Genomic DNA, 26,852 nt, shown 5'->3' on the forward strand with positions numbered 1-26,852 from the left:
GGTAAAAAAAACCCAAAGACATGGATACACAAAAAGCAACTGCAAGCATAAAATTAAAAAAAATGACGTTCACTTGATTTTCTTTGCCTTCAGCCTGATCGTCTCGCCGTTCACAAATATACCCTTTCCCTTGTAAGGCTCCGGTTTACGCCATGCCCGAATCTCCGCAGCGAACTGCGTTACAACCTCCTTATTAATGCCTTCTAGCAAGATAGTAGTCGGTTGTGGCATACTGGCTTTAACGCCAAGCGGAATACCAAGCTCAATTGGATGTGCGTACCCAACTTTCAACGAAACGTACTGTTGACCCGGGTAATCCGGCTCAGGAACGGTAACGGCCTTGGGTTCGATCATCGCCCTGAATCCTACTCCGACAAGCTTGAGGATGCAAGTGTGGCCCTCTGACACTCCTAAAATGTAGTTTTTCAAATGTTGTCGTATAGTTCCTGTTGATGAGAAGCGTCAGAAGCAGTGGGTCTAGAGGAGATACAAAGTGTCAATGAACGCAGGCGCATACCCCACATGGCGCGCTGATGCGTAACCTCCGCATCTTGAACTTCGACTGTTGCTTTTCGTAATTCCTGATCAAAATTTACGGTCGAGAATGAAGGGAGAGTTAATGTCATGGTCCCTGCAAGAATTGGCCGTCAGCGTTTGGTCCTGCAGAGGGATGGGGGATGAAATTGTGTACCCAATGGCCCAGTAACTTCCACCGCAGTAGTTGGATTATCTTTTCCCTGTCGCGTAGTGATATTTTTCACTTTTGGCAACGCGATGAATTTCAATGAGACTTCGGAAGGCACTGAGAGTGGTGCAGAACCAACTCGTGATTGCGCTGGAGTTGATACTGAGAAGGGTTGGCGGCGAACAGGGAGGGAAAAGGCTGGAAGAAGGAAGGCTGGTAATGAATTGGACCTCATGGGGTCATTGAGGAGCTGCCTGTAGCAGCTCCTTGGTATTATCCCATTCATTTTGGCGGTGTTGGACTGATTCGATGCTGCTCTCCGTCTGACGATGGTAGATTTCGTTTTTGTCGAAATCTCGTGATTTACCAAACAATCCACGTGATCGTTTGACTTCCCCCTTTCTCCTTTTATATCAGAAATCAGCTTGCAGCACTGCATCTCCAGCCAACCCCTCTGGCAGTTGTCTGACATCGCTTATTCAGGAACCGACAGTGTCTTATTTCATTATCGTCATCTGTAAACCATTGATTTTGTCATTTCGACCCTTGTTTTAACCCCCTTTTCAGTGGCATGTTTTCGACTGAGCGACAGCATCAGATCCTCTTACCAGGTTTGCTCATGAGACGTTACCTGATTTCTATCTTTCTACTTAGCAATTTGCCTCTCAGCTTCGTAGGCGAGACGTGCCTTTAATCTTATTGTTTTCATACTTTTTTTCATTCATTTCTTTTTTTATTCTTCAATTCTGCAGTGATCAATCATTATGAAGATCCAAATATTTACCGCTCCCGCTCTATGCTTGAGCGGTCTTACTCTTTTGACAAGAGCAGATTCACTAAGGTTTTTCTCTTTGAAAAAAGGTGAGATAGCGTGTTGAGGTTTTCATACGTATATCCCCGTAACTTACCGTGCACATCAGGTCCAAACCCATTATCATTCGGCATTGGACCTGAAGAAATTGATTTGCCATCTTTACTTTATGCACAAAACACTCAACGTAGCGAGGTTTTTTCCGACGCCATTAAGCTTCTTGACTCCATGAAGTCATCACCTTCTTGTAATAGGCTGGCTGCAACTAATTTGATTTTGTCCTGTCAATCTATTGGCGGAGACGATGATACCGACAAGAACAACTCGTCCAACTCTCTTGATAACCTGAAGGCTTTGTTTGCTGCTAGGCTGGCTGTTTGTGAGCTTATAGGCGCTGGGGCTGCGATCCCCGAACAATGTTCTCCTATTCTTATATCTCATTCGACCTATGGGCACCCGGGTGCGCAGGATCAAGTTCAGCCCTCCCGGCTAGAGCCATGCCTCAGGTCTCTAGAATCTCGGCCCCAATGGTGGACGAGCTATAGTAACAGCAGACAAAATGCAGCTGTCATGTGCCAGGCAGCAAGAACGGAGATTGAACGAGAACATGATCTCAAGCGGTATAAGAAGTTGATAGATATCACCTCCATTTTAAACGACTCTCTTAACCAGACACTTACAACAGCAGCTATGGAAGCCTCTCGGCAGAAAGGGTTTTTAGAAATCGTGGATGAAATGCGAAATCAACTCTTGCAAGACCTGGAAAATGGATTTTTACGATATCACGATATAAAATCGAAAGTATTTGATGACGCCGAGGGAGTACAAATCGTGATGTCTGCTGCGAAAACAGATGCTGCAAATGTGAAGAAGGTTTGACACATAGCTTTTGTGTACGAAGCACATTCATTTTCTTACTGGCTATATAGGATCTCCTTTCCGCTTCGAATTCGATCCATGAGTTGAAGCAGGCGCTTAATGAAATTCGACTGACTAGTGCGACAAGGGCTAATGAGATGGCTGCAGCTGAAAGGAAAAACCATCAAGAGAACTTAGCATTGATCTCTTCCGTGAGACAGTCGGCTGAACTTCTAGGGAGTCAGAAGTTGGGGCCCATCATTGAAGGGTTTGACAATATATATTATTCGATGGTATCTATATATTCATAGCATCTCCCTGCAAACTACTAACTCACTACGTAGCAGGCCGTCGAAAAGTCCATGAGATCTATGGAAGCTAGACATGATGGCCTAGATTTAGTACGTATATCTCTGCTATCATGCAAGTGGGAGCTAATTGTATTAGCGTATCGAATTGTTCGAACAGGCCTTCCAGCAGTTTGAAACTACCGCTGTCGCACTCCAGCAAGTTCAGTTGCAGCAAATTAGCGACCAAAAGTCCTTTCAACAAGACCTAAAAATTTCTCAGGCGCTTTTGAACGACGTCACTGCGTCAACTGCAAATCTTCAAATTTCCATCGAGAACTCCTATGCTATTTTCCGCCGACTTACTACTTTTGGTGGAGCTCTCACCTCGGTCATATGGTGGATCTCGTCAACGGCAATCGTGGCCCTCCTCTTGCTTTATCCCAAACTGTCTGGTGCTCTGCTACTTCTCCTGGGTATGCCGTATGGAAGTTCCTTAGTATTATTTTACTACATAGGCTAATTATCGCCACAGCGTGTGTTTTTGTAACATACCACATAGGGGTTTCGGGCTGGCTTCATATTGTGAGAGCATCTTCGATTTCCATGACCTCAGAACCAGCAAATGTCGTCTACATCGTTTGCTTCAGTCTTGCAACCATCTCCGGCATTTGTTCATTACTTTACTTTGTCGCACAAAATATTTTGCTCCTCACCCGACGATATAAGGTTCGAACCACAAATGCAGACTATCTCACAACATCGGATCTAGCCTGAATTTCACGCCTATATCTCCAGATTTGATAGTGGACCTTTCCTGTTAATGCTTCAGACATTGGAATTGGCTGGCTCAGATTTCCTCTCAGTCTTTCGTACTTTTTTCTCCTTTGTTTAAAATCCACTCTTCCTTCCTCGCCTATTCTTCCGCTCGTCTTTAGACGCGTATATTATTTCCCCCGCAACCTCTGTTTTTTTTCCGATTTGACGATATTATTCCTCGTACGTTATAGCACCGGCAACCACACTCCAAACGTTATGATAATATGTTACTGGCCGCGGAATTGACCCTTGACAGCTTGTGGCATTTTTATCTTGCTTCATCGATTACCTCTTTACTGTTTCTGCTTGCTTCACTTCCATGACTCCAACGTATCTTCATTGCATTGCGATATTTCTAGCGCATATGTTTATCAGTAATCATTTCCTGTGGTTTGTGATTTATCACTATTATTTTTCCCGATTATTTTATTTTATTTTATTTTATTTTCTACTTGCGCTCTATAAACCAATTCGCAAAAACTGAGCATTTCTTATTATCTCTATGCGCATGGGACAAGGCCACTGATTATCCAATTTCACCAAATAATATTATTCAATCTGACGAGAACTTATTTTCTTCTAATAGAATTCCGGCATATTCCTATGCTGAATAGCGATCTTCTGAGCCTAAAGGACGTGTGAGGTCATTGGATAGAAATCATCCTCCCGAACTCTGCGAGGTCTCTATCAACATTCATTAACTATTAGGCACCTGACAGCGGATATAACTAGGATACACCTCGTAATAGAGCATCACTACGCATCGAAAGCTCTGGTTTAGTGTGCTTGGCATATGCATGACGAGAAGTTTAATCTGACGTCAACATCCCATTCCTGTGCTTGAAGGAAAAGCTTCGGAGGTATTGAGGCCAGTGCCTTTACAAAAAACGATACAAGAATATGAAAATGCTGGAAATGCTGGTGATCGGCAATGCGATAGTGATGATTGTTTTTGATGGAAGTTGAATGAGGATTTGCTGTGCTATTTCTGCAAATCCGCAGCAGACATTGAGCTGATAAGCTAATAAATCTACATTGAGGAGCTCATAACTAATCTGTTTGACTCAATGTGGCAATGAGAGACACGAAACAAGTGTAAGTATTATTCCGTACCTGTTGGCCGATGCATTTGCTGCTCGAATTGTGTTTCAAGTTTGCGTTTTATTGGTTGCATATCTGGCACGGGTCTGTTTGCTCATGTCGTGTCGGTCAATTGCATCTAACCGGCTCATCCCGTGTAAAAGCAACTTGCTACGCAAGCAGTTCGCGCTCGTACGCATGCAGGTCCGGTCATGACTACCTGGACAGCCCAGCCTTACGTTCGCTCCGTTGTGTTACCATACTTAAGTCATGATGAAAGACGTGTGAGAATACTCTTGCCAAAAGGGTAATAATTGCTGCAAAAAGCCCGGAGGAACGGAATGGGGGAAGACGTTATTACCATTGCACGAATGTGTGCTTTGTAGCCATTTGGTTATGATGAGGCCACTACCAGACAGAAGCCTGCGCTCGGGAGACATACCGGAATGGGTTAGAAGACAAGGGAAAAAATTCGATGAAAATCTCGCAGTGATGCCATCTTTATCTCCGACCATGGCGGAACCTGGCGGAACCCACCAATGACTGCTGGTGAAATTAAGGTGCTTGGGTTTCGCACATGGCCGTTCCCTTGAACTGAAAAGGAATAGAGCGCTTCTCAATCTATAGTGCCGAAGACAGAATGGTGACTGATAACTCCCACCATCTTCCTCATGCTAGGGCATCGACCGATATACTTCGTAGGTAATCTACGAGGTTGCTTTTGCAAAGCTCTCTCGTTGACTTCCGATAGATGAATGGTCAACCAACGGTCATTCACTTTGCGAATTGATTGCCCCCTTTCGCGTAGCTACTGACCGCTAGCATCCCAGTTTTTTTTAACACATTCTATTTGGTGCCATTAAGGTTACTGCCTAGGAAATCCTACGTCATTTCAACACAAAGAGGCGGTGGAGTGTGAGAGAATGATTGATGATGTGGAACAGGAGGACCCATGCTGAAGAACCAAGTAGCGGGTTGGCGGACTACGACTTAGAGGTGACGACGACATTAAAATCGGAAGCAAAAATGCGCAACCCAATTGAAAACCGTTGAATAGCTGGATAGAATATGTCTCAGCAGGAGAGTAATATTTAATTCAATACAATTGGTAGTGTAAGCCATCCAATGTGCAATTTCCGCGCCATCAGAATACAACGATGAACTTTTTCTTCTCGACTCTGGAGGACACCGTGCAGTAAGTTAACCCTTTTTCTCAACTCCCTCCTCTTTTCAATACCATCTAGGGCATTCAGCAAACTGACATTGCAAATTCGCTTTGGACTGGGTGAGCTCGCTTTTGACTCTATTTTCCGGTATTCCACTCAGATTAAATAGAAAATGGGGAAGGTATCCATTTATTTCTCTTGATAGAGCCCTCCGAGACCATTTAGCGAAATAGCTTCTAGATTGAGTCTAATCAACTTTATCTGTCAAAATATCTACACATCTTTTTCTAATTTACTAAAAAAAAAAAAAAAAAAAAAAAAGCAAAACGCGTAGCGCTTCCTTTGTATGACTTTCACGCATCTAATAGTTTCCACCAATATCAACCAAGTCTATGTAGAATTAGCCGCCCCGCCGCTACAGCCTATAGGTCCTTCTTGGACGTTGCTGTTCAACCCATTCCTTGATCAGAGTAATCAAGCGATCTATCTCCTCGAATGTATTCTTAGCATGAAGACACACGCGCACTCGTTCTGTTCCCACTGGGACGGTGGGAGGCATAATCGCTCGGACAATTTGTCCCTCAGCCTGGAGAAAGTTCGCAAGTTCACGTGGCATCGATGTCTGAAGCGAGAAAATAGGAGACCGATCTTGATGATGTATTGTCAAAATTGCGGGATCGGCTGGTTGAAGGCTTTTTAATCTTGTGGCCATGTATTTAACGAGGTCGTGCAGTTGCGATTGGAGCTGGGGAGGCCATGAGCTAAGTCAGTTATATGTGTATAGGTATATAAATATATGTAAATGTATCAATTTGGGGAGGATTATGTCATACCGACTCAGTTGCTCCATCGTTCATGAGCTCGTATGCAACGCGGGTGGAGGCCAGAGATGGAAGGCCCAATGCCGTGGAATATATGATGGGTCGAGCGTAGTTGATCAGATATTCCCGCGTGAGGTGGGAACAGAGAACGATTGCTACAATCGAGAGACGAACAGAATTCCCACATGGGTTAGTCAGTTTGATGTCCCATCACTTTTCTAGACTAAGGTGCATTTGAAACCTCATTCGAAGTAACGACAGCGGAACGCTCAAGGTCGACAGGTTCAGGGTGACCTCAGACAGGGATGGGGAACGGTACCTCCATGGCTGGCTAGCGCTTTACCAAACGTATGTACTCTGATGAAAACATGGCCCTCGACACCAAGTTCTTGGACAAGCCCTGCCCCTCGAGGTCCAAACACTCCCGTGGTGTGCGCCTCATCCACTATCATGTATGCATTCCCTCTGGGAAACACAGTCTTGATAACCGCTAGAAGTTCCGCAATTGGGGCAAAGTCACCTTGCATACTATAAAGAGATTCCACTGCAACAAATACGCTCCGCTCTCCCGACGCTACCAAAGGATCTCCCTGTACAACGCTTTGCGCAATTCGGAAAAAATCGTCGACCGAATTGTGCTTGAATGAAATTTTCCTCGAGGCTCTCGAAAGTTTCACGCCATCGTGGACACTCGCGTGGATTAACTCATCGTGTATAACAACATCCCCCGGCTGCGGAACGCATGAAAAGATCGATAGATTGGCATCATAGCCGGAGTTGAAGAGTAAGCCGCTCTCCGCATTGTGGAAGGCGGTTATAAAACGTTCCAGATTTTCTGTATACGCTGAGTTGCCGTCCAAAAGCCTAGACCCCTTGCTTGCGAATGAATGTGACGGAGGCTCACGGGCAAGACTTTGCAAAAGGTGGGAGCGGAGGGTGGTTGATGTTGAAAGCGAGAGGAAGTCGTTAGAGGAGAAATCCACCCCGCCGGATGGTGGGACTTGGAGATGGCGGCGACGCCCTTTAACCTCCCTCTGATCCAGGCAGGATTGAAAGGCACGCAGAAGGGCTCCAGAAGAGTCCATTTTGCGTTTACATGGCGACCAGATCGATTACATTTTCAAACTTTCGATGGGATGTAAGATATCGCGTTGCTGAAAATTTCCCCCCTGGTCCCAGCGAAGCGCATAGAAAGGGTGCGTGCTGGGATCATGGATCCGGCATGCGTTCAGAGTTTTGGGACTTGTTGACTCGTTGGGGCGAGAGGGCGGATCCATGGATGCCCTAGTGAGGGGGAGCAAATATTTTTATATTTTGTTTTGTTTTCGCTGGCGGGGAATATTTGGTTTTAGCCTCAAGTTTGGTTGAACTCGGCCCATCAAACCGCGAGCAGGCACGTGATGACTATCCCAGTTCTCAACAAGTTGTCAACAACAACAACAATGATAATATTAGTAACATATTGAGCTGTGTGCAAAATGCAAGCCGGGGAATAGCCAACTTGGGGGCTGGAAGGATATTGCAGATACTCCGGGTGTTAGCGGCGCAGTCTGCACGCGGCTCACTAGCTGACAAGGGGCTGTATCGCCAGCGAGCCACTATATACCTGAAATGCCCTAGGAACAGTTCGAACTTTGTCTCCTCAGAGAAAAAGAAGAAAGGGGGCGGTTTGCTTTGACTATGGCTTGCGTGGGCGCTTTTCTCTCAAAGCATCTCCTGACATATCAAGTATGCGGCGCGAATACCAACGTGGGTAAAACGGTATTCTCGTCCCTTCTCTACAAGGCGCACGCCTTGTCGAAACCCAAGACCAACCACTGGTATTTGAAGCCTGTTTCTACCGGGCCTGAGTGTGATAGGGATGATAGGTATGTGGATGACAATGGCTGAGGTAGCTCACTTGGATTTTCTTTTACATGGCGCCTAGCGCTGGATAAACCTGTCATCGACTATATGACATTCCTAATAAGCGTGGTGTAACACAGACACATCAGTCGCTTCGCTAAGCATGTTTCGATCAAGTGTTTATATATCTTCGATCAGCCGGTGAGCCCTCATCTTGCTGCTGCCGGTAAACAGGTAACTTTTGTCATCATCTATTTATATTTATATCTGTGTATGTATTTTTTCTCATAGGCCGCTAAATTGTATGTCCGCAGTGCCCTGGAGACGGAGAGATTGTCGAAGCTGTTAGCCAAACCCTTCACGGGTGGGCACAATATGGGCGTGGACTTGCCCTCGTTGAAACGGCCGGAGGAGTCTTATCCCCTGGGCCAAACGGGACCCTGCAAAGTGATCTCTATAGGCCACTGCGATTGCCTGTCATTCTGGTTGCAGACTCAAGGTTAGGGGGGATATCATCTTCTATTGCTGCGTTTGAAAGTCTTTCGCTTCGCGGATACGATGTTCATGCGGTTGCTGTGCTGGAGGATAGCTTCTATCAAAACCACACGTACCTGGAGGAATTTTTCCTCTCGAAAAGGAACATTCCGGTTTTGACAGTACCCCAACCTCCCCCAAAACAATTGACAGGCGACGACTCCGTTGCCGCAGATGATGAACGGAAGATGTCAAGATATTACGAAGAACAGGCTAAAAGGCTTCTGACAGAAGTGCATGGGCCCCGGTCCAGTTTTTTGGATATACTCTCTGAGAAGCATCACTCTCGGATCTCAGAAATTGAATCTATGTCCGCCAGGGCCCATTCCTCCATTTGGTACCCATTTACCCAACACCAGTCATTAGCTCCAAAAGATATCATGGTAATCGATTCGGCATATGGAGACTGTTTCCAAACCTCCACGGTAAATTCTACGGAATCTGGTTCAGAACCAACCACAGCTAACACTGAACCTTCGCAAAAGAATACATCCAACCTATTACGGCCAACATTTGACGGCTCTGCGTCTTGGTGGACTCAGTGCCTTGGCCACGGGAACCCCGAATTGTCCTTGGAGGCAGCCTATGCGGCTGGCCGATATGGCCATGTCATCTTGCCAGGTGCAATCCATGAACCGGCCCTTTCACTCGCGGAGTCCCTGATTAAAATGATAAACAACCCTCGATTGAAGAGAGCATTCTACTCCGACAACGGAAGCACTGGTATGGAGGTTGCCGTCAAGATGGCTCTGAGAGTGGCATGCAAGCGGTATAATTGGGATTCCAGCAAAGAAGACATTGAGATTTTAGGCCTGCGTGGAAGCTATCACGGGGATACAATTGGGACGATGGATCTCTCGGAACCCTCAATCTACAACAAAAAAGTTGAGTGGTACCGCGGCCGCGGCCATTGGTTCAACTTTCCCACGGTGAAAATGTTACGGGGAAGATGGATCATCGAAATACCACAGGAATTAAAGGGGTCACTAGGAAACAATACAGAATTTCCTACTCGACAATCGATCTTCGACCTTGCGCAGCGGAAAAAATCAGTCGCCCGCCAACGCTATTATACTTACATAAAGAGGAGCTTAGAAAAACTTATTTGCCAGGATGGTCGAAAATTCGGAGCCCTGATCATGGAACCTGTCATCCTGGGAGCTGGCGGGATGTTATTCGCGTTAGTACTGCAGTTGCGACAAGCAATTGCTTTCCTTTCCCTTGCCTTTCTAACCGCTCTTAACCGGGGCTGACTCTTTTTCTTCAATATATATCATAGCGATCCACTTTTCCAGCAAACCATGGTTGAAGTTGTTCGGGAGAACCCGGCCTTATTTGGGGGAGGCCATGCCCCACCTCCGTCATCGTCGGATCGCACATGGTCCGGCCTGCCTGTGGTTTTCGACGAAGTTTTCACTGGCCTCTATCGCCTGGGCAGAGCCTCCTCTGCATCCTTCCTCGATACGCACGCCGACATCTCAGTGCACGCAAAGCTGCTGACAGGCGGGCTCGTGCCGCTGTGCATCACTCTGGCAAGCGAGGATATCTTCGACGCGTTTTGTACCCCGCACAAAGTTGATGCCCTGCTGCACGGCCACAGCTATACCGCACACCCTGTCGGCTGCAGAGTGGCAGAAGCATCGCTTCGCATGTTGACCACTAAGAATGCAGAACGATGTCAGCAAATGCAATTACGTGATCAGCCACATCATCAGCCGCACAATCAACCGCCTGTTGGAACAGGCGTTGATCTTCCAGAACAGCTTCGGCACGTTTGGAGCAGCTGGTCGGATCAATTGGTCCTGGACCTCTCGCGCTCCGAACAGGTCGAAGCGGTTTTTGCCCTTGGCACTGTTCTAAGCATTAGCCTGCGAAGCCAAGACGGCGGTGGTAAGTAGTTCCTGCGACCACCCTTAATTACAATTACAATCCCCCATTGACAGGTTTTATCGTTTCTAGGATATGGTTCCAATGCCGCAGCTGGCCTCCAACGGCGGCTAGGCGAAACAAACGCAAACGGTTTTAGCATTCATTGCAGGGTGTTGGGGAATGTCCTTTACTTGATGTGTGATTTGACTTCAGGCGTAGAACAGCTGGCAAGGATAGAGAAAGCAGTTCGCACTGCACTTTTATAGAACGATAGAACTTGGGGGGGAAAAAAAAAAGAAAAGTTTTGAATTTTTGGGTATACACCACGTTCTGCTTGCAAATAGACATTTCCGACATTTCTATTGATATCAGATATTCGACGTAATTCTGCCCGAAACTTTTTCCCCCTAACCCTAAGCAGGAGGAACAGGAGGGGAAGTGGTGGGAGAGGTGGTGGTGGTGGTGGTAGCAGTAGTAGCAGTAGCACCACCCCTGAACTCCCCTCGTTGAAACCCTGCCATTGGATAGAAACCCCATTTCTCCAGCATCCGCTTATCCTCCTCCCATCCATTGCAGTCAGTGGTGAGCATTTTCTCGCCCGTAAACACTGAATTAGCCCCAGCCATGAAGCAGGCCACCTGCTGTTCTTCAGTCATGTTTATGCGACCTGCGGAGAGTCGGACAGTGGTCTTGGGAAGGACGATCCTCGCCGTCGCGACGGTGCGGAGCAACTTATCGAACGCGATGGGTTTCCTATGCCCGAGGGGAGTTCCCTTGATGGGCACGAGAGCGTTGACGGGGAACGACTCTGGATGTGCAGGGAGTGTTGCGGCGGTATGTAACAGGCCCACACGGTCAGAATCGTCCTCGCCCAGGCCCAGAATCCCGCCAGAGCAAACGTTGATGCCGGCATCGCGCACGTGGCTCAGCGTCTGGAGCCGCTCGTCGTATGTCCGGGTGGTGATGATGGAGGGGTAGAATTCGCGGGAGGTGTCGACGTTGTGGTTGTAGGCGGTCAGCCCCGCGTCCTTCAACTCCTTGGCCTGCTCGCCGTCGATCATCCCGAGCGTCACACACACCTCCATGTCCATCGCTCGAACGCCAGAGATCATTTTCTTGATGTTGCGCAGGCTGTTCTTCCGACCACGCATGTCCCGCCAGGCGGCGCCCATACAGAAACGGGTGCTACCGTTTTCTTTGGCGATGCGGGCGGCTTCTAGGGTAGCCTCGACAGAGCTCATCTTCGAGGCCTGGAGGCCCGTGTTGTATCGTGAGGACTGCGAGCAGTACGAGCAGTCTTCTGAGCAGCCGCCGACTTTGATATTCATCAGAGTACATAGCTGGATAGCCGAAGGGTCATGGAATCGCCGGTGGACGGTGCCCTGTAGGCATTAGATAGAAAAACAAAATCATTAGCATTTATTTCCCCACCATTCAGGCACAGGGAGGGGGAGCGGGTGGTTGGTCCATCTCCCCTTCCCCCGCATACGGAGAAGGATTGAGTTCGTACAGCGGCATATGTAAGCTGGTGGAGGGGTGTTTCGTATATCTGTCTGATTTCGTCCCGCGTCCAATTGATACGGGGAGCTTCGGCGACAAGAGCGTCCTGGAGGGCACTCGACGTTGACGCTGCCGCTGGCGATATGGACGTCGCGGCTCGGGTTTGCGTGATCGGGGTAAAGATGCGTAGAGCGGCTTGTGCCCCAGCCCGTGACAGCCGTATCGAAGCCATTATTATTTATTATTCGTATGGTCCTGGCGCCCCGCCGGGTTGTGGAAGGGCCTTGGGTGGTTGACGGGATAGTTTAAGGGTTGAGAACGAGCATACCAAATCGAACGACCAACAGCTCCGCGACTGAGAAATCTTCACATGGCCATTGGTAACAGACGCAGCCAATCGGTATGGAGCACAATCCGAGCGCGGACAACCGATCTCGTTGGATCCTTGGACGATTGGATGCCAATTGGTGGCGGCGTTGGGGCAAGATATGTCGCTGATACCAGTGGGGATACCTTCGCCTCAACGGGAAGAGGGGCGGCCGAAGCCATCAAGGCTGCAAAAAGCCCAACGGTTCCACGGCGCCATTGAAACAACCTTGCTGGCGGGGCCCAATTGTCCCAATTGCGCCCGCCCGGGCCTGACGATTCACGACCGAGTTCTGTCCAAATTGGCCCAGGCTATCCTGGCATTATGGCGTGCATCGCTGTAACGTCGGCCATCATTACTATGGGCTGTTATATATTGATTGATTGTGATTGATTGACTTTCGTGTGATGCACCAGTTTAAAAATGGGTTTGCTTACTCTGATTATCAGCATGCATGCATCTGTGCGCACTCCTGCAAGATCCCAGCACGAAACATCATGGATAGGAGGATTCTAATGCTGGGGGTTTAGCCAATTCAACAGGCGTACAGGAAAAAGATAAATATTAAATTCACGAAATAAGCAACAACAAGCTGGCTTTATATAAGTTGCTTTATATCGCTACTCTACTGCGTATATAACCATCGTGGACCTCAGAGCACTCAGAGCAGAAGCCAACTAACTAACCAGGCTCCCGGAGTTACTGTTTCCAGGGATAGTGAGCCCCCGAGTATCGCCGCTGCATGATGGAAGCTTTCGCTATGGCTCCAGCCTTAAAATTATTTTAGGCAAATCCGCCGTTTTACCAGGACAAGAGCGCACTCCGTAGTTGTTGACAATTCGGTCTCTTCATGGTTCGGCTGGTGAGAATCACCTCTGCGGATTCAAGCCATGTTCATTTTCTGCGTAGGCAGCCCCGAAATGACAGACTTCCATCAGATCGACTAACATGGCACGAGTATTCTTCGAAATAACCGGCAATCGTGAGTATATATTTACATCTATATGGATAAAATACAATAACAATGCCATAAAGGCGGCAGGCTACAACACATGCGGCATGGGATGGTTGGTCGCGGCGAAAAAGATCGAGTTGGTATCAAGCACCACGCATCAGGATCAAAGGATGACCGTTTTTTGCTACCGAAAGCATGTCAGAGAGGAACCGGTGCGGACTAGATGTGCTCCCCGATCGCCTGCCCCGCACCTCTCTTCTGAGAGAGAGACAGGATCTGTGCCAGTGCCATCTCGAATTTGGCTGTCAAGATGAGAGGATGTCGCGCACTTGGAACGTGAATGTGGTCTGATTTATATGAAATGTCATGATCCTCTAATACACCTAAAAATTAAGGTGGTACCACCCGGCCTCCCTCTTCAAATGTCCTGTTGAACAACGATATCACATAAATATACCATAGGAAGTTATGCAAAAAACGTCCAAGGTGCTGGGAAACATGCGGACGGACGGGGAGGCGATGATTTAAGCGGTACTTTTGGCAGCCAAACCGACCACATTTGTTCCGTGATGGATGCTCTCATGGATCCATAGCAGTGCTCAAGCCAAGGTCGCCGGTCCCAGTCAATCCATTCATGAAAAGTGGGATGACGGCTCCAATCCTGATCCTAACAATAAAGGTGATATTGGAATATATTTGGCTTTCCACTCAGCAGGACTGTTTGCTGGGGTTTGATCAATCCTGCAATGTCCAAGGTCAATGAGTACCACTGGCTGAAGAGTGCTCTCCAGCACAAGAACATTTATATCTCTGTGCAACTGAACATACAGCATAGATTCTGTACTGATGATTGTTTTCTGGTTGGCTGGGTTGAGATGTTGCATTGTGATCTTGGGTACTTTTTTGATAAGGATCAATTGAATAGATTGCAATGTGCTTTCATTTGGAATTGACAGCTCAAGTATAAAAGACTTCACAATATCTTGAAATGATAGTTTCTTCAAGTGAATAAAGCAGTTGATAGACTGCAGTTTCAAGAGAGTATGCCAGATCTGTGTAGTGAAATGGATTAACATCATCTTGATCATGGTCAAAGCAGAGGGGATTGTAGAGCTTGATGACTAGATTCTGATCAGCTGGTATTGAGCCTGATATATCTGAAGTCTCATCAATGACACAGATGATAACAAGCTGTGCACTGTGTTGATCTCTCATTCTGACAGATTCAACAACCTACAGTCAAATCATGCTCTCTCCAGTCAATTCAGGCAGAGAAGAATGAAGTATACAACAATCCACAGGATGAACACTTTCTCTTTCTCAATGATTCTCATAAGATAAGATGACCTCACCTGTTGCGGGGGCAGGAGGAGTATGCAGGTGGACGCAAAACTCTTGACCAGGGGTGTAAGGCAACGGTGGCTTGGACTCGTTGTATCTGACATAGTAGGAAGCACTCAGTTGATAAGCCATGGTTGCAAGATTGGACAATTGAAAAGGCCTGGGAAAGTCGTAGTCGCCGTTGTGGACATCAAAAGAACTTGAGGCTGTTGGGATTCTGAGATTCTGGCCAGTTTGACTCCAGTTAGGCCAAAAGGAGGTGGTTACTTTTTGCCCCCTTTTCTAAACATCTAACATCTGTGAAGGCGTCCTATGCTTGTGGATATAAATATGTTGATCCTTATGTACAGTTCAATACAGGATTTAAACATAGAACGTTGTAGAACTACTGATAATGCATCAGATGCAAGGAACAGAAACAAATGCACCACCAGCTCCGTTTTCTAATGCTGATCTACACAGCGGTCGACAACCCATCCGCGTCTAAATTCTAGATCTTCTCTTCTCGTTTCTTTGTCTTAATGAACCCCTGCGGGCCTCGCCTCCCAAACGCCCATCCGATTTGGTTGGCGAACTTGAGCTCAGTACCCAAGTCCTCCGCGAATTGCCAGACAACGCTCGGGTTCTTCAGAAACAGTCGACCAACAAGTACTAAATCAAGTCCTTTCTCCAGCAGCCCGTCTGCATCGACGCCGTTGTTGATGCTCCCGACGGCTCCGACGAGAAGTTTGTCCACAGCCTCCTTCACCGCATGGGCAAAGTGCGCTTGGAAGCACGGCCCCGGAATGATCTTCTGGTCAGGGTGATTCCCACCCGCGCTGACGTCCAATAAATCGACCTCGCCCTTCTCCGCTAATATCTTCGCGAACCGCACTGTGTCTTCTGATTTCCAGCTGGGTAGGTCCGGGCGGGTCTCCTCTAGCCACTCGGAGGCAGAGATTCGTAAGAAGAGGGGCATGTCCTTCGGCATGTTCTGGCGCGAGATGGTGATGATCTCGCTGGTTAGCCGGATTCGATTCTCAAAACTGCCTCCGTACTCGTCCGTGCGGTTGTTGGAGACCGGCGAGCAAAATGAAAACAGCAGATAGCCGTGAGCGCAGTGCACCTCTATATAATCCACGCCAGCCTTCACTGCACGCCTCACAGCTGCACCCCATGCTTCCTTCACATCCGCAATGTCCCGTTTCGTCATTGCTTTGGGCTGTGCCAAGGTGTCTGAGAATGGGATGTCGCTGGGGCCCTTCACGTTATCTGGCCAGCCCTTTGCATGCTCCGGTGCAACTTCGGTGTCTGCGAGAAATGGAGCCAAGGCACTCGCCTTGCGCCCGGCATGGGCGAGCTGGATGCCAATCTTTTGGTTCTGACTGTGGACGAATTCTACCACCCGCCTGAGCGGTTCGATTTGCGAGTCCTTCCATAGCCCCGCGTCTTCTGGCGAAATCCGACCTTCGGCGAGGACGGCAGTGGCCTCCGTCATGACAAAGCCTGGCCCTCGCATGGCGATTCCTCCGAGATGGCTCATGTGCCAGTCTGTCATGTGTCCATCGTCTGATGAATATTGGCACAGAGGAGCTAGCTGCGGAATCAATCAAAAGCTCGTCAGCGTTTTGAAAAAATGCTATCGCGCACATAATCTGAATACAGAGTGGGAATACATACCCCAATACGATTCTGGAATGTCACACCTCTTACTTTCAGAGGCCGGAAGAGCTTTGGCGGCCTAGAGCCATCGGACTGGGGATCTGCGGCAGTTCCTGATGGGGGATTCTGTACCGGAGTGAAATAGCTCACCCCAGGCGCATGTTCGCTCTGGATGAGTTTCTGGGCCGGCATATTTTCAATTGACAGCGCACCGTATTATCCAATTCACCAGGACGGCTATTTCTTTCTTTCTTTTCTCTTTTTCCTTTTTCTCACAATTGGTTTGCCGATCGAGTCTCTGTGATGATATGAAGAGGGGTAAATGGAGGAGTTCTATATAAATAACTCATACTCAGTTGCAAGCACGAAGAGAGAAATAAACCGATGAGAAATCTGTTAAGGAGAAACGATGAAAGCAGAGATATGATGCCATTGCTTTGAAATCAAGTCTCAGGCGCAATAGCAATTATCGTAACCGCCCATCATGCTCTAAACACATCTTCAAGCCGTGGCAATGAGGGGCTCAGAGGCAGAGTCCGCAGAGTCTATTTTTTTTTTAAGTTCAGGAATACCCGCGGTCTGAACCAACTAAGCCGTTTTGCTCAAATCCTGCGTCTTCACTTTAACTAACTAACCTTCCTCCATCTGCTGATTAATTGGCAGCAAGTCCAATTTCCAAGGTTGTGAGGAAATCTTGTAAGCATCGCTGTTTCAGGGCTAACATTGCAGGGGCTGGGACAAGCATCCGCCGCCAGGGATCTTGAAAACATCCTTCCCTTGGCTTCTTGAGTGAAGATATTGAATAGAGACGCCGTACAGCGGGCGGTTTCAAGTGTCTAGATGAGCAGGCAACCAGCATCTACATACACCATCTAGTCGCGGTTATCGACCATTGCAGAGGACACCAAAGAATACAGGGGGTGATCCATAAATTGAACTTCTATTCTCCATTGGCGGAGTACACCGTAAGTACATATTGGCGCTGGGCATCACGCAATCGGATGTAACCCCTCTCTGGCCCAAGAAAAGTACCGATATCTGCGCTCTCCTTCCCATCATCGACTCCGCTGTCGTATTTAGCACGAGCCAGGATTTACCGAGGAGGCGCTAACGGCAGGCGCTAACTCCAAGCGGTAGGCGCCGAGCCGCCAACGTCCTTAGCGCCGTCGCCGTCAGATTCTTAAAAGTGCCATACCAATGTCACCGACTGCCACCTCGACCACCTTGGCCAAGGATGTTGAATGAAGATGCTTGATGGCTGATCCCGGATACTTATTTCATTCCAGACACTCGACTGTGCGCCGCGCATTCAATGGGCTGGGTTCCCCGGCAAATTTTGCCCCCCGGATGACTGGGTCACAGTCTAGCGTGAGGGAGAGATTCCGTTCTCTTGGTGCATTCTGTCAGCCAACTTCATTAGCGGATGTTGTACTCCCTACAGTCTTGCTGATGTTTCTGGCCGCCTCATGGCCAGATGCACCCTAATATACCGCGTGTGACGGATACGTACCCAACCAACATTTCTTCGCCGCGTCTTCCGCATCATAGCTCCAGAGTAGCCTCTGCGTTTCCCTATCATTCCATTTATCGGGGCTCTTGGCTCCCTGCATTGAAGCTGCAAATTCCTCGTCCCTCTTAACCTGCTCTGGCCCGTCAGGAAGGTGCAGTGTGATTCGGTTTTCGGTACCCGATTGCTGAATCCCTTCCGCACGCTCCTTTCGGCACTTCTCATAGATCTGCAGAGCGAATGGGATGTCTGCCACCGTCTCTGCTTGGGATAGTATCACCCCAAGAGCGGCAGCATCCTCAAGAGCCTGGGCAGCGCCTTGTGCGACGTAAGGTCTGTGATGGCCGGTAAGCTTTGGCCCGTCAGGATGGCTCAATGTACGCCATCCTACAAATTTTGGTATGCTTGCAACTTACAGCATAGGATGGCATGCATCCCCAACCAAAGCACATGACCCTTTAACCCAAGTTTGCAATCGCGGATACAAACAAAGTCTAGATTTCAGCACACTTGTGGACCATGAAATTAGTTTCAGGAGTCGAGGATCCCAACCGCCAAACGTCTCCATTATCTCCTCGCGTGTGCCGGGAATAGTCCAAGAGTCGCCGATGGAATCCTTGTCAGGATGGACAAAAACAGCATTGTACAGCTGATGATTCCGTATAGGATAGCCGACGACATGTCGATGCGGGCCAATCCATCTCACTGCCTGTGGCTCGTTAATTAACTTCGCAGTCTCTCTGTCCTGCAGCATTTTTGCACGTGGTATGAGAATCCGGAATGCGGCGTCTCCACTAGGCTGTGCCCTGTTACTTTTATCTGAAAACATCTTGTTTCTGACTGCGGATTTGATGCCGTCGGCTGCAATCACTACGTCACCGTATATCATTCCCCCGCCTTTTAGGAACACAGCTGGACGATCAAATTCGATATCAACGACCGTTGCACCCAAACGTATTTTAACATTGTCTAGCTCGAGAACTCTGTCGATGAGCGCTTTTTGAAGATCCCCGCGGTGAATGACTGCAGCTTCGCCATATTGGTGATCAACCGGGCCTTCACTTAGGACTCGTCCGTCCTGCCATCGGACGACCTGGATGCGCTCAAGGACAATACTACTCTTTTCAATCGCTGGCTCGATTCCCAAACCTAAGATGCGGAATGTGTGTTAGGTGAATTCAACAGCGTCCAATGGGAGAGCACTTACGTCTCAGAATACAGCGCATGTTCGGGGCAATTTGGATTCCTGCACCTAGATCCCGAATCTATATAATCCACTATGGAGTCAGCCTGGCTATGCCTTTGCTTCACAGATGGCGCATCATCTCGTACCTGAGACGCGGACTCGAGGATGAGAATCCTGTGCCCCCGAGTCGCCAAAGAAATTGCAGTCGCAAGACCTCCGATCCCTTCAAAAGGGGTCGAGCGCAAGTTAATGTGGTTTTCAATATTTTTCTGAGCCTCCTTTGCTACCGATCCGGAACTGCATACCTGCTCTATCCTAAACGGTAAGCATAGGCGCCAGGATAGAAACGGCGATGACGGCGAATAGATCAATGAACATCAATGAACTACACAGTGTCAGATGCACATACCCAACAACAACCACGTTCAAAGGCCGCTGGGCTGGCAGGAAGCCCATCTCGTCTAATTCCCCTACCCGTAATTCGACTTAAAGAGGAAAAGACAGAAAAAAAAGAGAATGAAACCGGCCACTCAGCAAAGGTATGCCGATCAGTAAGACAGATATGCCGACTATTTGAGTGGAGGGCCCCTTCCATGATGGAATGGGTGTCAATATATAGATCTAGATCCACCTTGCCCCTCTCTTTCAGCAGTAACGGGATGGGCGCGTGCCCACCTCCTCACCGCAACGACTTCCTCCATTTTAGCAATGCGCCACATCCCGCCACGAACCCAATCGGTCAATTGCCATTCCTGTGCCAGTGTGTGAAGCCAAAGAACGACCCTGCAAGTACGGAGTATGATTCTTCATTTCCTCCTTTTTTTTGGGCCATTTTTGTTCCTTTCTTTTTAATTGGTCCCTGTAACAAATGTTGGGCCCTCCACAAAACTAGCGCCACCTAGCTCGGCACCAAGTCCGATCACTATCTGTGCCACCTTGAACTGTTTCCGATTTCCTGCACACTACCTGCATCTCGTATTTGGCTCTCTGGTGCTACCCTGCCCGACTGCCTGACGGTTGACTTTGCCGTCGTCTTGCTTTCCATCAAGGTTTTTCTACTGCGTTGACCCGGCAATCCAGCTCATGGTGTTCCCTTCGAACTTCGAATACGATCCATTGGGAATTCCTACGCAATCCCTGTAGGTCGATCCCGCCGTTGCACTGTCATGCAGGATTGTCAACGACAGAGAATGAGAATGATTTAATCCATCGTAACAATACGCAGGAGGTATTCGGCTTACCCGGTATTCATCACACCGGCGTCAGCGAATTTACGAGTGACATCTTGCCGAGGCTTGGGGATCTTAGCTTTCTGGTCAGATCGAAGTTTCTCTACCTGGAATTATGTATCACCCTGATCCCTCACTCCAAATCGAAGAGACCAGAGGTAACCACAAGATGAGAAGGTCGCATCAATAACTCGCCGGCAGCATAACGACTATTATGTAAGACGATATATTTAGGTGTGGCTCTAATATATATACATATTCAGCTACACGTTGCTGTAATCGCTTCAGCGAGTTTAGATTCCTATATTGTCGGCATGACAATAAGCATAGCTAGCTAGTTAACATTCTTTGATATTCACCCTCGGAAAGCAGGCAACAGAAATCAAATCCCTTAAAGATTGAAGGGAATCAAACGTGGAAAAAAAAAAAAAAAAAAAAAAAAAAAGCTTCGGTGGAGTGAATTATTGTTCTAAACAAGTATTTCATCGAAGGGACAGAATAGTTTATCTAATTATCCTGTAGATATTATTTCGAATTCATTAAATGATGTCTCCGCCGAGTGATGATGGGGGATAATGGACAGGGTTGGATGTCACTCGGAATCTGGGGGTGGTTTCATCCTTGCGGGACAGGGGGAAATCATTCTTGAGTTAGTTACCACCAGATTATTAAGGAGGACTTCCCTCTTAGTACGCTATGTATAGCTTTGGAGCGTTTTTATTTTTATTTTTTTAATATCATGCATGGCTTGGAATCCAACAGGCATGCATGCAAGAATATGCAACATGACCCACAAAACCCCGATATTCAAGGCTGCAGTGGGGAAAAAGGAATAAATGATAAGCAAATCTAAAAGCTTGTTAGGATTTTCAATCAAGAGCAAATATATAACCACTAGTAATATCTATATATCTATATATATATGTGTGTGTGTGTGTGTGTGTGTGTGAGTGGGAGAGAGAAAAATACATGATAATAATAAAATAATAATCAATATATTCTACAGACCTCCTATTGTCACGAAATGAATCAACTCCGCGTGATGCATGCGCTCGTCCAGTCCTCGGGGTTGAAGCCAGGCATACGTATCAACTACATGTAGCTGAAAAGCGAAAACAAAGCCATGATGCAGCTTTTTACCCTCGTTCAGCCAGGTCCATTAGATGCAGAAAACGTTTTGTCCTGTACGGCTTGTACTACCGTCAATCGTATTTTTTTTTTTCCAAGGCTTCTTTTCAGCCGTCCTGTGCGACGCACCATTCTCCATTCCTATGGGTTACCGCAATTCTCTTTCCTGACTTCTTCTCCTTCCTTCCTTCCTTCCTTTCTTTCTTTGTTGGAAATAGTGATGGGGATTTTGTATCCATTGCGATTTGAGATGCACCCCCAACCAATGAATTCGGTGGACAAAGACGTGAATTGGAATATGATAAGTTGCCAAAATGAGGCGAATATTGGCTGCAAGACCGGACCACACAGACAACTGCTTTTTCTCAGCGCCCACCTGGGGATCAACACGCACTTCTGCAGGCTCGCTGTGGGCTGGTTCCACCCAATCATTCCGCGATGGGGCAGCCTGTTCCAAGCCCGTGGGAGATGATCTCCGCTTCGTTTCTTTTTTTCGAGGCAAAGCGTTCTCTCTACGCCGCGATGCTCTTGGTTTTTTTTTTTCTCCTCCTCTGTTGCGCGTATTTATGGAGCGGCTGATATCCCAGTCCATCCAAACCGAAGAGTTCAAATGTTTGCAAGTAAAGTCAAAAGGAGCTGGTGGTGCGACAGGTGGAGGTCCTTTTTTGTTTTTATTAATTTTATGATTTTTTTTTTTTTTTTTTTTTTTTTTTTTTTTTTCGTTTTGAGAAGGCCGGGTTACAGTTGAACGCAAGGAAGACTTGCAGGACTGAGTATCTTGGATGTGAATTACTAATGGCCTGCTTAGATCACTCACCGATCTGTGGGGAAGGACGGAAAATCAGACAAGTGAGATGGCCATGCATAAGCACATCTGATGCGAGCGCTAGATTCAAGCCAGGGATGAACTTGCTGGAAAATTGTTGCAAGGGGAGATGCCCGCTGGGAGAGCCGGTTGCCTCCTCTTGCTGGTTGTAGCAATGGGAATCGGATGTTAACAAGTTTCCACGGCCGTGATTCTTCTTTTCCCCTTTTTCCAAATTGTTTTTGCTTCTGGCGGGGATGAGAGCAGGCGATGATGGTGAATTTGCTGCTCCTCTCTAAAGATCCCATCACGGTGATTCACCTCCATTTATTCCAAATCCGCAACATTGTCGTATCGCAAGCTTCAAAACTTTTGCGCAAGCGATCTAGTGATACATCCAACCATTCTTGTTTCGCGATCTAGTGGCATATTGGTAGCGCGGTGTAGGAGCTCAGTTCGTATCCACGGCGATAAGAGTAAAGGAGATCTTTGATAGCTTTAAGGCGGAGTACAAAGGTTGTTCATCGCGAGTATATCAATATCAATCCGCGTCTCGTGTCTCGCGCCGGGATAAGACATCCTGGCGTATCGGAATTGGTTCCGCGCGCTTATTCTCGGCAAGACGGGATCTCCAAACGCCCGCTTGACCCAAAACGGTTAGGGTGTTTCGGCAGTGGCGTCCCACCGTGTGGCTGCTGCCCGGCATTGCGCACGGCAAAGCAGCCGCAGAGGAATACTCAAAAGGAGGAGAAAAGAACTCTCTCACTCTCGCGCCGTGAGTGGGAGATCTATGGAACTACAGATCTCGAGCAGCTCCTCTGAAAATACGTCATCATGCCCGTCTCCAGCTTCTCCACGCCGGAAAAATACACCTACCTCCATGGTTTTGGCTCCTATCACGAGTGAGTTTGGAACCAGATATATTTTCGCATCTCACTGACACTGACGCGCAACCCCCATCCAGGTCGGAAGCCATTGGCGGTGCCCTGCCTGTCGGACAGAACTCCCCGCAGAAGCCCCCGTACGGGCTCTACGCCGAAAAGCTCTCTGGTACTGCCTTCACGGCCCCCCGCCATGAAAACCAGCAAACCTGGCTCTACCGCATCCTGCCCTCGGCCTCCCATGAGCCTTTTGTGGAGGTAGACTCCTCCACCTACCACACCAGCCTGGCCAAGGATGCGCATACTCTCAAACAGATCCCGAACCAGCTTCGGTGGAACCCCTTCGATTTCAGCGAGGATGCGGACTGGGTGCACGGCCTGCACCTGGTTGCGGGCGCTGGAGACCCTGCGATGAAGGCTGGTTTGGGAATCCTGGTCTTCGCTGTGGGTAAGGATATGGGCAACGAAGCGTTTTATTCCGCTGATGGAGACTTCCTGATTGTGCCGCAACATGGGGTTCTTGATATCCAGACCGAGCTTGGGAAAATCCTTGTGCGCCCCAATGAGATTTGCGTCATCCCCCGCGGGATTAGGTGAGTTTTTTCATCTTTCGTTTCGTGAACTTACCGAATTTGAAATTTGAGATGAAAAAAATTATGCAAAAACAATTACTAAGTGCAGCCATCAAGATACCGCGTCACCCTCCCAGCCGGCCCCGTCCGCGGCTATGTCTGCGAGCTGTACCAAGGACACTACCAACTCCCTGAACTTGGCCCCATCGGCTCCAACTGTCTCGCCAACGCCCGCGACTTCCAAGCGCCAACCGCTTCCTTCATCGACAGCGAGGCGGAAGAGGGCACAAACACCCAATGGCACCTCCTCAGCAAATTCAACAACACTCTCTTCTCTGCCCGGCAGGACCACACTCCTTTCGATGTCGTTGCCTGGCACGGCAACTACTACCCATACAAATACGACCTGGGTCGCTTCAACACTATAGGCTCCATCTCCTTCGACCACCCAGACCCGTCGATCTTCACTGTCCTCACGGGCCCCTCAGACCATGTAGGTACGGCCATTGCGGACTTTGTTATCTTCCCCCCACGCTGGCTGGTGGCAGAGGACACCTTCCGCCCGCCCTGGTACCACCGCAACACCATGTCAGAGTTCATGGGCCTGATCTCAGGTGACTACGATGCGAAAATTGGGGGTGGGTTCCGACCAGCTGGGGCGAGTTTGCACAATGTGATGAGTGCGCATGGCCCGGATGCGGAGACGCATCGGGCCGCGAGTCAGGCGGGGTTGGCCCCTAAGAAAGTCGGGGAGGGAAGCCTGGCGTTTATGTTTGAGAGGTTGGTCATTTCCCTGTTCTTTTGGTATGCAAGATATATATATATATATATATATATATGGTGTCATGGTGCAGCTTACTAACGGGTTTTTGGTTGGATGTAGTTCGCTGATGGTCGGTGTGTCGGAGTGGGGGCTAAAGACCTGCCAGAAGGTGCAAGGGGATTATAACGACGAGAGTTGGAGACCGCTGAAGAGGAATTTCGAGAATCCGAACAAGATGAGGTAGGGTAGGCAGCTGGTTGCTTATAGTAGTAGGAGTAGTTCATTGATGAGAAGTTGTATGAAATGCTGAGCCGAGAGTAAGTTGAGCTGGGCGAGGAATTTTCCAAGGATTTCGAAACTTCGGTTTCTCCACGCTCTATTATGCAGTAGTTAACTATTTAGTAATAAATCAGGCTGTATGTTCTCTATTGTTACGCTTCTTTCTGATAGCTACGGGGATGGTTTGCAGTAAGTACTGTATATTTACCACCCTCTATGAGCAGCTGCTCTACACATCATTCACCCACACATAAATACACTCCTCTCACAAGGACTCAACCAACCTCGAAAACAGACCCACTCACCAAATAACCAAACACCCTGCTATAAGATAAGACGCACATCAAGAAAAACCCACCCCCAACCCCGCTCGCTACACTCTACACTCTACACCACAAACCCCCCAACACCCCCATCCCTGCCGCCGTCGCCGTCCCCGTCCCATTGACCCTCCCCAACTGCACCGATCATCTCCTTCCTCATCGCCTCCTTAACGATCGCCCCACACATCTTCGCGTACGGATTGGTCTTGATCGCCAGCTGGCGCGCGATGTCGTTCCCATAGCGCCCGCCCAGCTGGAAATCCATGCTGGCCATCTCTTCGAGTTGCTGCGCGGATTTGTGCTGCAGGTGGCGCGGGAGAGTCAGTGGTGCGGTTGCGGTGTTGGGTGGAGATGTGGTGGATGTGGAGAGGGCTCGTGAAGCGCGGTAGAGGATGTAGGCGCGGTGGGTGTGGGCGTTCGCGATGATGCGGGCGTGCAGCGGGGAGAGGCTGGTTGGTTGGTGCTGTGATTGTTGTGATGGTGCGGAGGAAGATGCGGAGGACGAGTTGGAGACGGGAGATGGGGTGAGGAGTGTGATTGCCGTTGAGAGGTCGGAGAAGATCATATTTGCCAACTCCTGGTCGTCGTCGTCCTCCGCCTCCTGGTAGGGGTCCGCCGCTTCGTTATCTCTAGATCCATCATTCACCCTCCTACCATTACCCTGAGGATTTTGATTCCTATCCCTATTCTTCCTTTCCGCCAACATCCTCGCCGCCTGCGCCCTGTTCACATACGCTGACGCATAGCCCTTATTCGTCTCAATGATGGCCGTCAGCTTCGCCACGGCGTCTCGTATCTGCTCCGCCTCTGTGTCTGCTTGTAAGGGGATTATCGCCGCGCGTTCGAGCGCTTGCAGTGCTGAGAGCTCGGTTGGGGATATGCCAGGTAGTTGCTGGGGGAGAGAAGGGTCGACGTGGATGCCGGCCGAGGCATTGCGGGGGGATGCCTCAGCGTCAAAGAGGGCTTGGAGGACAGCGGAGTCGTTGGAGGAGAGGCGAGGGGCGGAGGAGTTTATCGTCGTTGCTGAGGGTGCCATTTTCTCATAGGGCTAGATAATTATTCCGTTACTTGTCTGTTCATACTGTCCTGGATACGATGATGGAGGATGTCAGTTAAAGAGGGATGTTGGGGGAGGAAAATGATAGCTGGATATACATCTATTTATATCAGTATATAAATATAGGCCTATATATATCTCTGTGTCTACAGCGAAGACTATAAAAATTATATACTTTCTCCACTTCGGCAGTCGATCCAAGCTGGGCGACGGCTAACTACCTACTTTTTGTATGGCAATCGCACTGCCGGAGACGGTGCTGAGTAAGCGGATGCTTAGGATAGGTTCGGTTCTCAGCACCGACTCTGATTGGCGCGCAACATTCCGCCCCGACAGTAGCCGAGCTATTTCCACGGCCACCGAAAATAACCAACACCGGACAGAGGGCGAAACCCTGGAAAACGCGCTGGAACAAGTATATTAATCAGTGCAGGGGGATAGGCTGGTGGAGCTGGCGCAGCTTCCGCTGCCGGCAAGCCGTTCCAAAGCTCTGAATCAACAAAACATATATCTGTACTGTACAAGTATATAACCGTTAGGTAT

General features: G+C 48.6%; 12 protein-coding genes across 12 annotated transcripts; 5 read left to right on the forward strand and 7 right to left on the reverse strand.

Annotated features, from left to right (window-relative positions):
• Nucleotides 1–69: 69 nt before the first annotated feature.
• Nucleotides 70–971, reverse strand: HCBG_03015 (ribosomal protein L6; the record flags this gene model as incomplete). The annotated part of the gene is made up of 3 exons (XM_045430064.1): nt 70–446; nt 518–631; nt 692–971. 3 exons carry the CDS (start codon nt 969–971, stop codon nt 70–72), a joined length of 771 nt encoding a protein of 256 aa, XP_045289959.1.
• A 179-nt stretch (nt 972–1,150) lies between these two features.
• HCBG_03016 (uncharacterized protein) lies at nt 1,151–3,878 on the forward strand (the record flags this gene model as incomplete). Its single annotated transcript, XM_045430065.1, has 4 exons — nt 1,151–1,546; nt 1,606–2,369; nt 2,802–3,117; nt 3,177–3,878. 4 exons carry the CDS (start codon nt 1,450–1,452, stop codon nt 3,416–3,418), a joined length of 1,419 nt encoding a protein of 472 aa, XP_045289960.1.
• Nucleotides 3,879–6,121: 2,243 nt separating this feature from the next.
• On the reverse strand, nt 6,122–7,768 carry HCBG_03017 (8-amino-7-oxononanoate synthase; the record flags this gene model as incomplete). The annotated part of the gene is made up of 3 exons (XM_045430066.1): nt 6,122–6,451; nt 6,540–6,682; nt 6,847–7,768. 3 exons carry the CDS (start codon nt 7,610–7,612, stop codon nt 6,122–6,124), a joined length of 1,239 nt encoding a protein of 412 aa, XP_045289961.1.
• A 254-nt stretch (nt 7,769–8,022) lies between these two features.
• Nucleotides 8,023–10,932, forward strand: HCBG_03018 (onanonoxo-7-onima-8-eninoihtemlysoneda; the record flags this gene model as incomplete). Its single annotated transcript, XM_045430067.1, has 5 exons — nt 8,023–8,395; nt 8,513–8,606; nt 8,687–10,086; nt 10,186–10,796; nt 10,850–10,932. 5 exons carry the CDS (start codon nt 8,208–8,210, stop codon nt 10,930–10,932), a joined length of 2,376 nt encoding a protein of 791 aa, XP_045289962.1.
• Nucleotides 10,933–10,945: 13 nt separating this feature from the next.
• HCBG_03019 (biotin synthase) lies at nt 10,946–12,719 on the reverse strand (the record flags this gene model as incomplete). Its single annotated transcript, XM_045430068.1, has 2 exons — nt 10,946–12,157; nt 12,286–12,719. The coding sequence occupies 2 exons, from the start codon at nt 12,505–12,507 to the stop codon at nt 11,189–11,191; spliced, it is 1,191 nt and encodes a 396-aa protein (XP_045289963.1).
• An 871-nt stretch (nt 12,720–13,590) lies between these two features.
• On the forward strand, nt 13,591–13,820 carry HCBG_03020 (uncharacterized protein; the record flags this gene model as incomplete). Its single annotated transcript, XM_045430069.1, has 2 exons — nt 13,591–13,624; nt 13,678–13,820. 2 exons carry the CDS (start codon nt 13,591–13,593, stop codon nt 13,818–13,820), a joined length of 177 nt encoding a protein of 58 aa, XP_045289964.1.
• Nucleotides 13,821–14,554: 734 nt separating this feature from the next.
• HCBG_03021 (uncharacterized protein) lies at nt 14,555–15,070 on the reverse strand (the record flags this gene model as incomplete). Its single annotated transcript, XM_045430070.1, has 2 exons — nt 14,555–14,830; nt 14,945–15,070. The coding sequence occupies 2 exons, from the start codon at nt 15,068–15,070 to the stop codon at nt 14,555–14,557; spliced, it is 402 nt and encodes a 133-aa protein (XP_045289965.1).
• A 358-nt stretch (nt 15,071–15,428) lies between these two features.
• HCBG_03022 (NADPH dehydrogenase) lies at nt 15,429–17,025 on the reverse strand (the record flags this gene model as incomplete). Its single annotated transcript, XM_045430071.1, has 2 exons — nt 15,429–16,514; nt 16,598–17,025. 2 exons carry the CDS (start codon nt 16,769–16,771, stop codon nt 15,429–15,431), a joined length of 1,260 nt encoding a protein of 419 aa, XP_045289966.1.
• A 1,035-nt stretch (nt 17,026–18,060) lies between these two features.
• On the reverse strand, nt 18,061–19,728 carry HCBG_03023 (FAD binding domain-containing protein; the record flags this gene model as incomplete). The annotated part of the gene is made up of 5 exons (XM_045430072.1): nt 18,061–18,421; nt 18,503–19,235; nt 19,294–19,351; nt 19,419–19,569; nt 19,682–19,728. The coding sequence occupies 5 exons, from the start codon at nt 19,726–19,728 to the stop codon at nt 18,061–18,063; spliced, it is 1,350 nt and encodes a 449-aa protein (XP_045289967.1).
• A 2,215-nt stretch (nt 19,729–21,943) lies between these two features.
• HCBG_03024 (uncharacterized protein) lies at nt 21,944–22,482 on the forward strand (the record flags this gene model as incomplete). Its single annotated transcript, XM_045430073.1, has 2 exons — nt 21,944–22,249; nt 22,438–22,482. The coding sequence occupies 2 exons, from the start codon at nt 21,944–21,946 to the stop codon at nt 22,480–22,482; spliced, it is 351 nt and encodes a 116-aa protein (XP_045289968.1).
• Nucleotides 22,483–23,268: 786 nt separating this feature from the next.
• HCBG_03025 (homogentisate 1,2-dioxygenase) lies at nt 23,269–25,784 on the forward strand (the record flags this gene model as incomplete). Its single annotated transcript, XM_045430074.1, has 4 exons — nt 23,269–23,336; nt 23,399–23,908; nt 24,005–24,667; nt 24,771–25,784. 4 exons carry the CDS (start codon nt 23,269–23,271, stop codon nt 24,892–24,894), a joined length of 1,365 nt encoding a protein of 454 aa, XP_045289969.1.
• Nucleotides 25,317–26,479, reverse strand: HCBG_03026 (uncharacterized protein; the record flags this gene model as incomplete). The annotated part of the gene is made up of 2 exons (XM_045430075.1): nt 25,317–26,338; nt 26,408–26,479. The coding sequence occupies one exon, from the start codon at nt 26,286–26,288 to the stop codon at nt 25,317–25,319; it is 972 nt and encodes a 323-aa protein (XP_045289970.1).
• Between the last annotated feature and the right edge of the window lie 373 nt (nt 26,480–26,852).

This window comes from Histoplasma capsulatum, assembly GCF_000150115.1.
Source record: "Histoplasma capsulatum G186AR genomic scaffold supercont2.3, whole genome shotgun sequence".
Classification (NCBI taxonomy): domain Eukaryota; kingdom Fungi; phylum Ascomycota; class Eurotiomycetes; order Onygenales; family Ajellomycetaceae; genus Histoplasma; species Histoplasma capsulatum.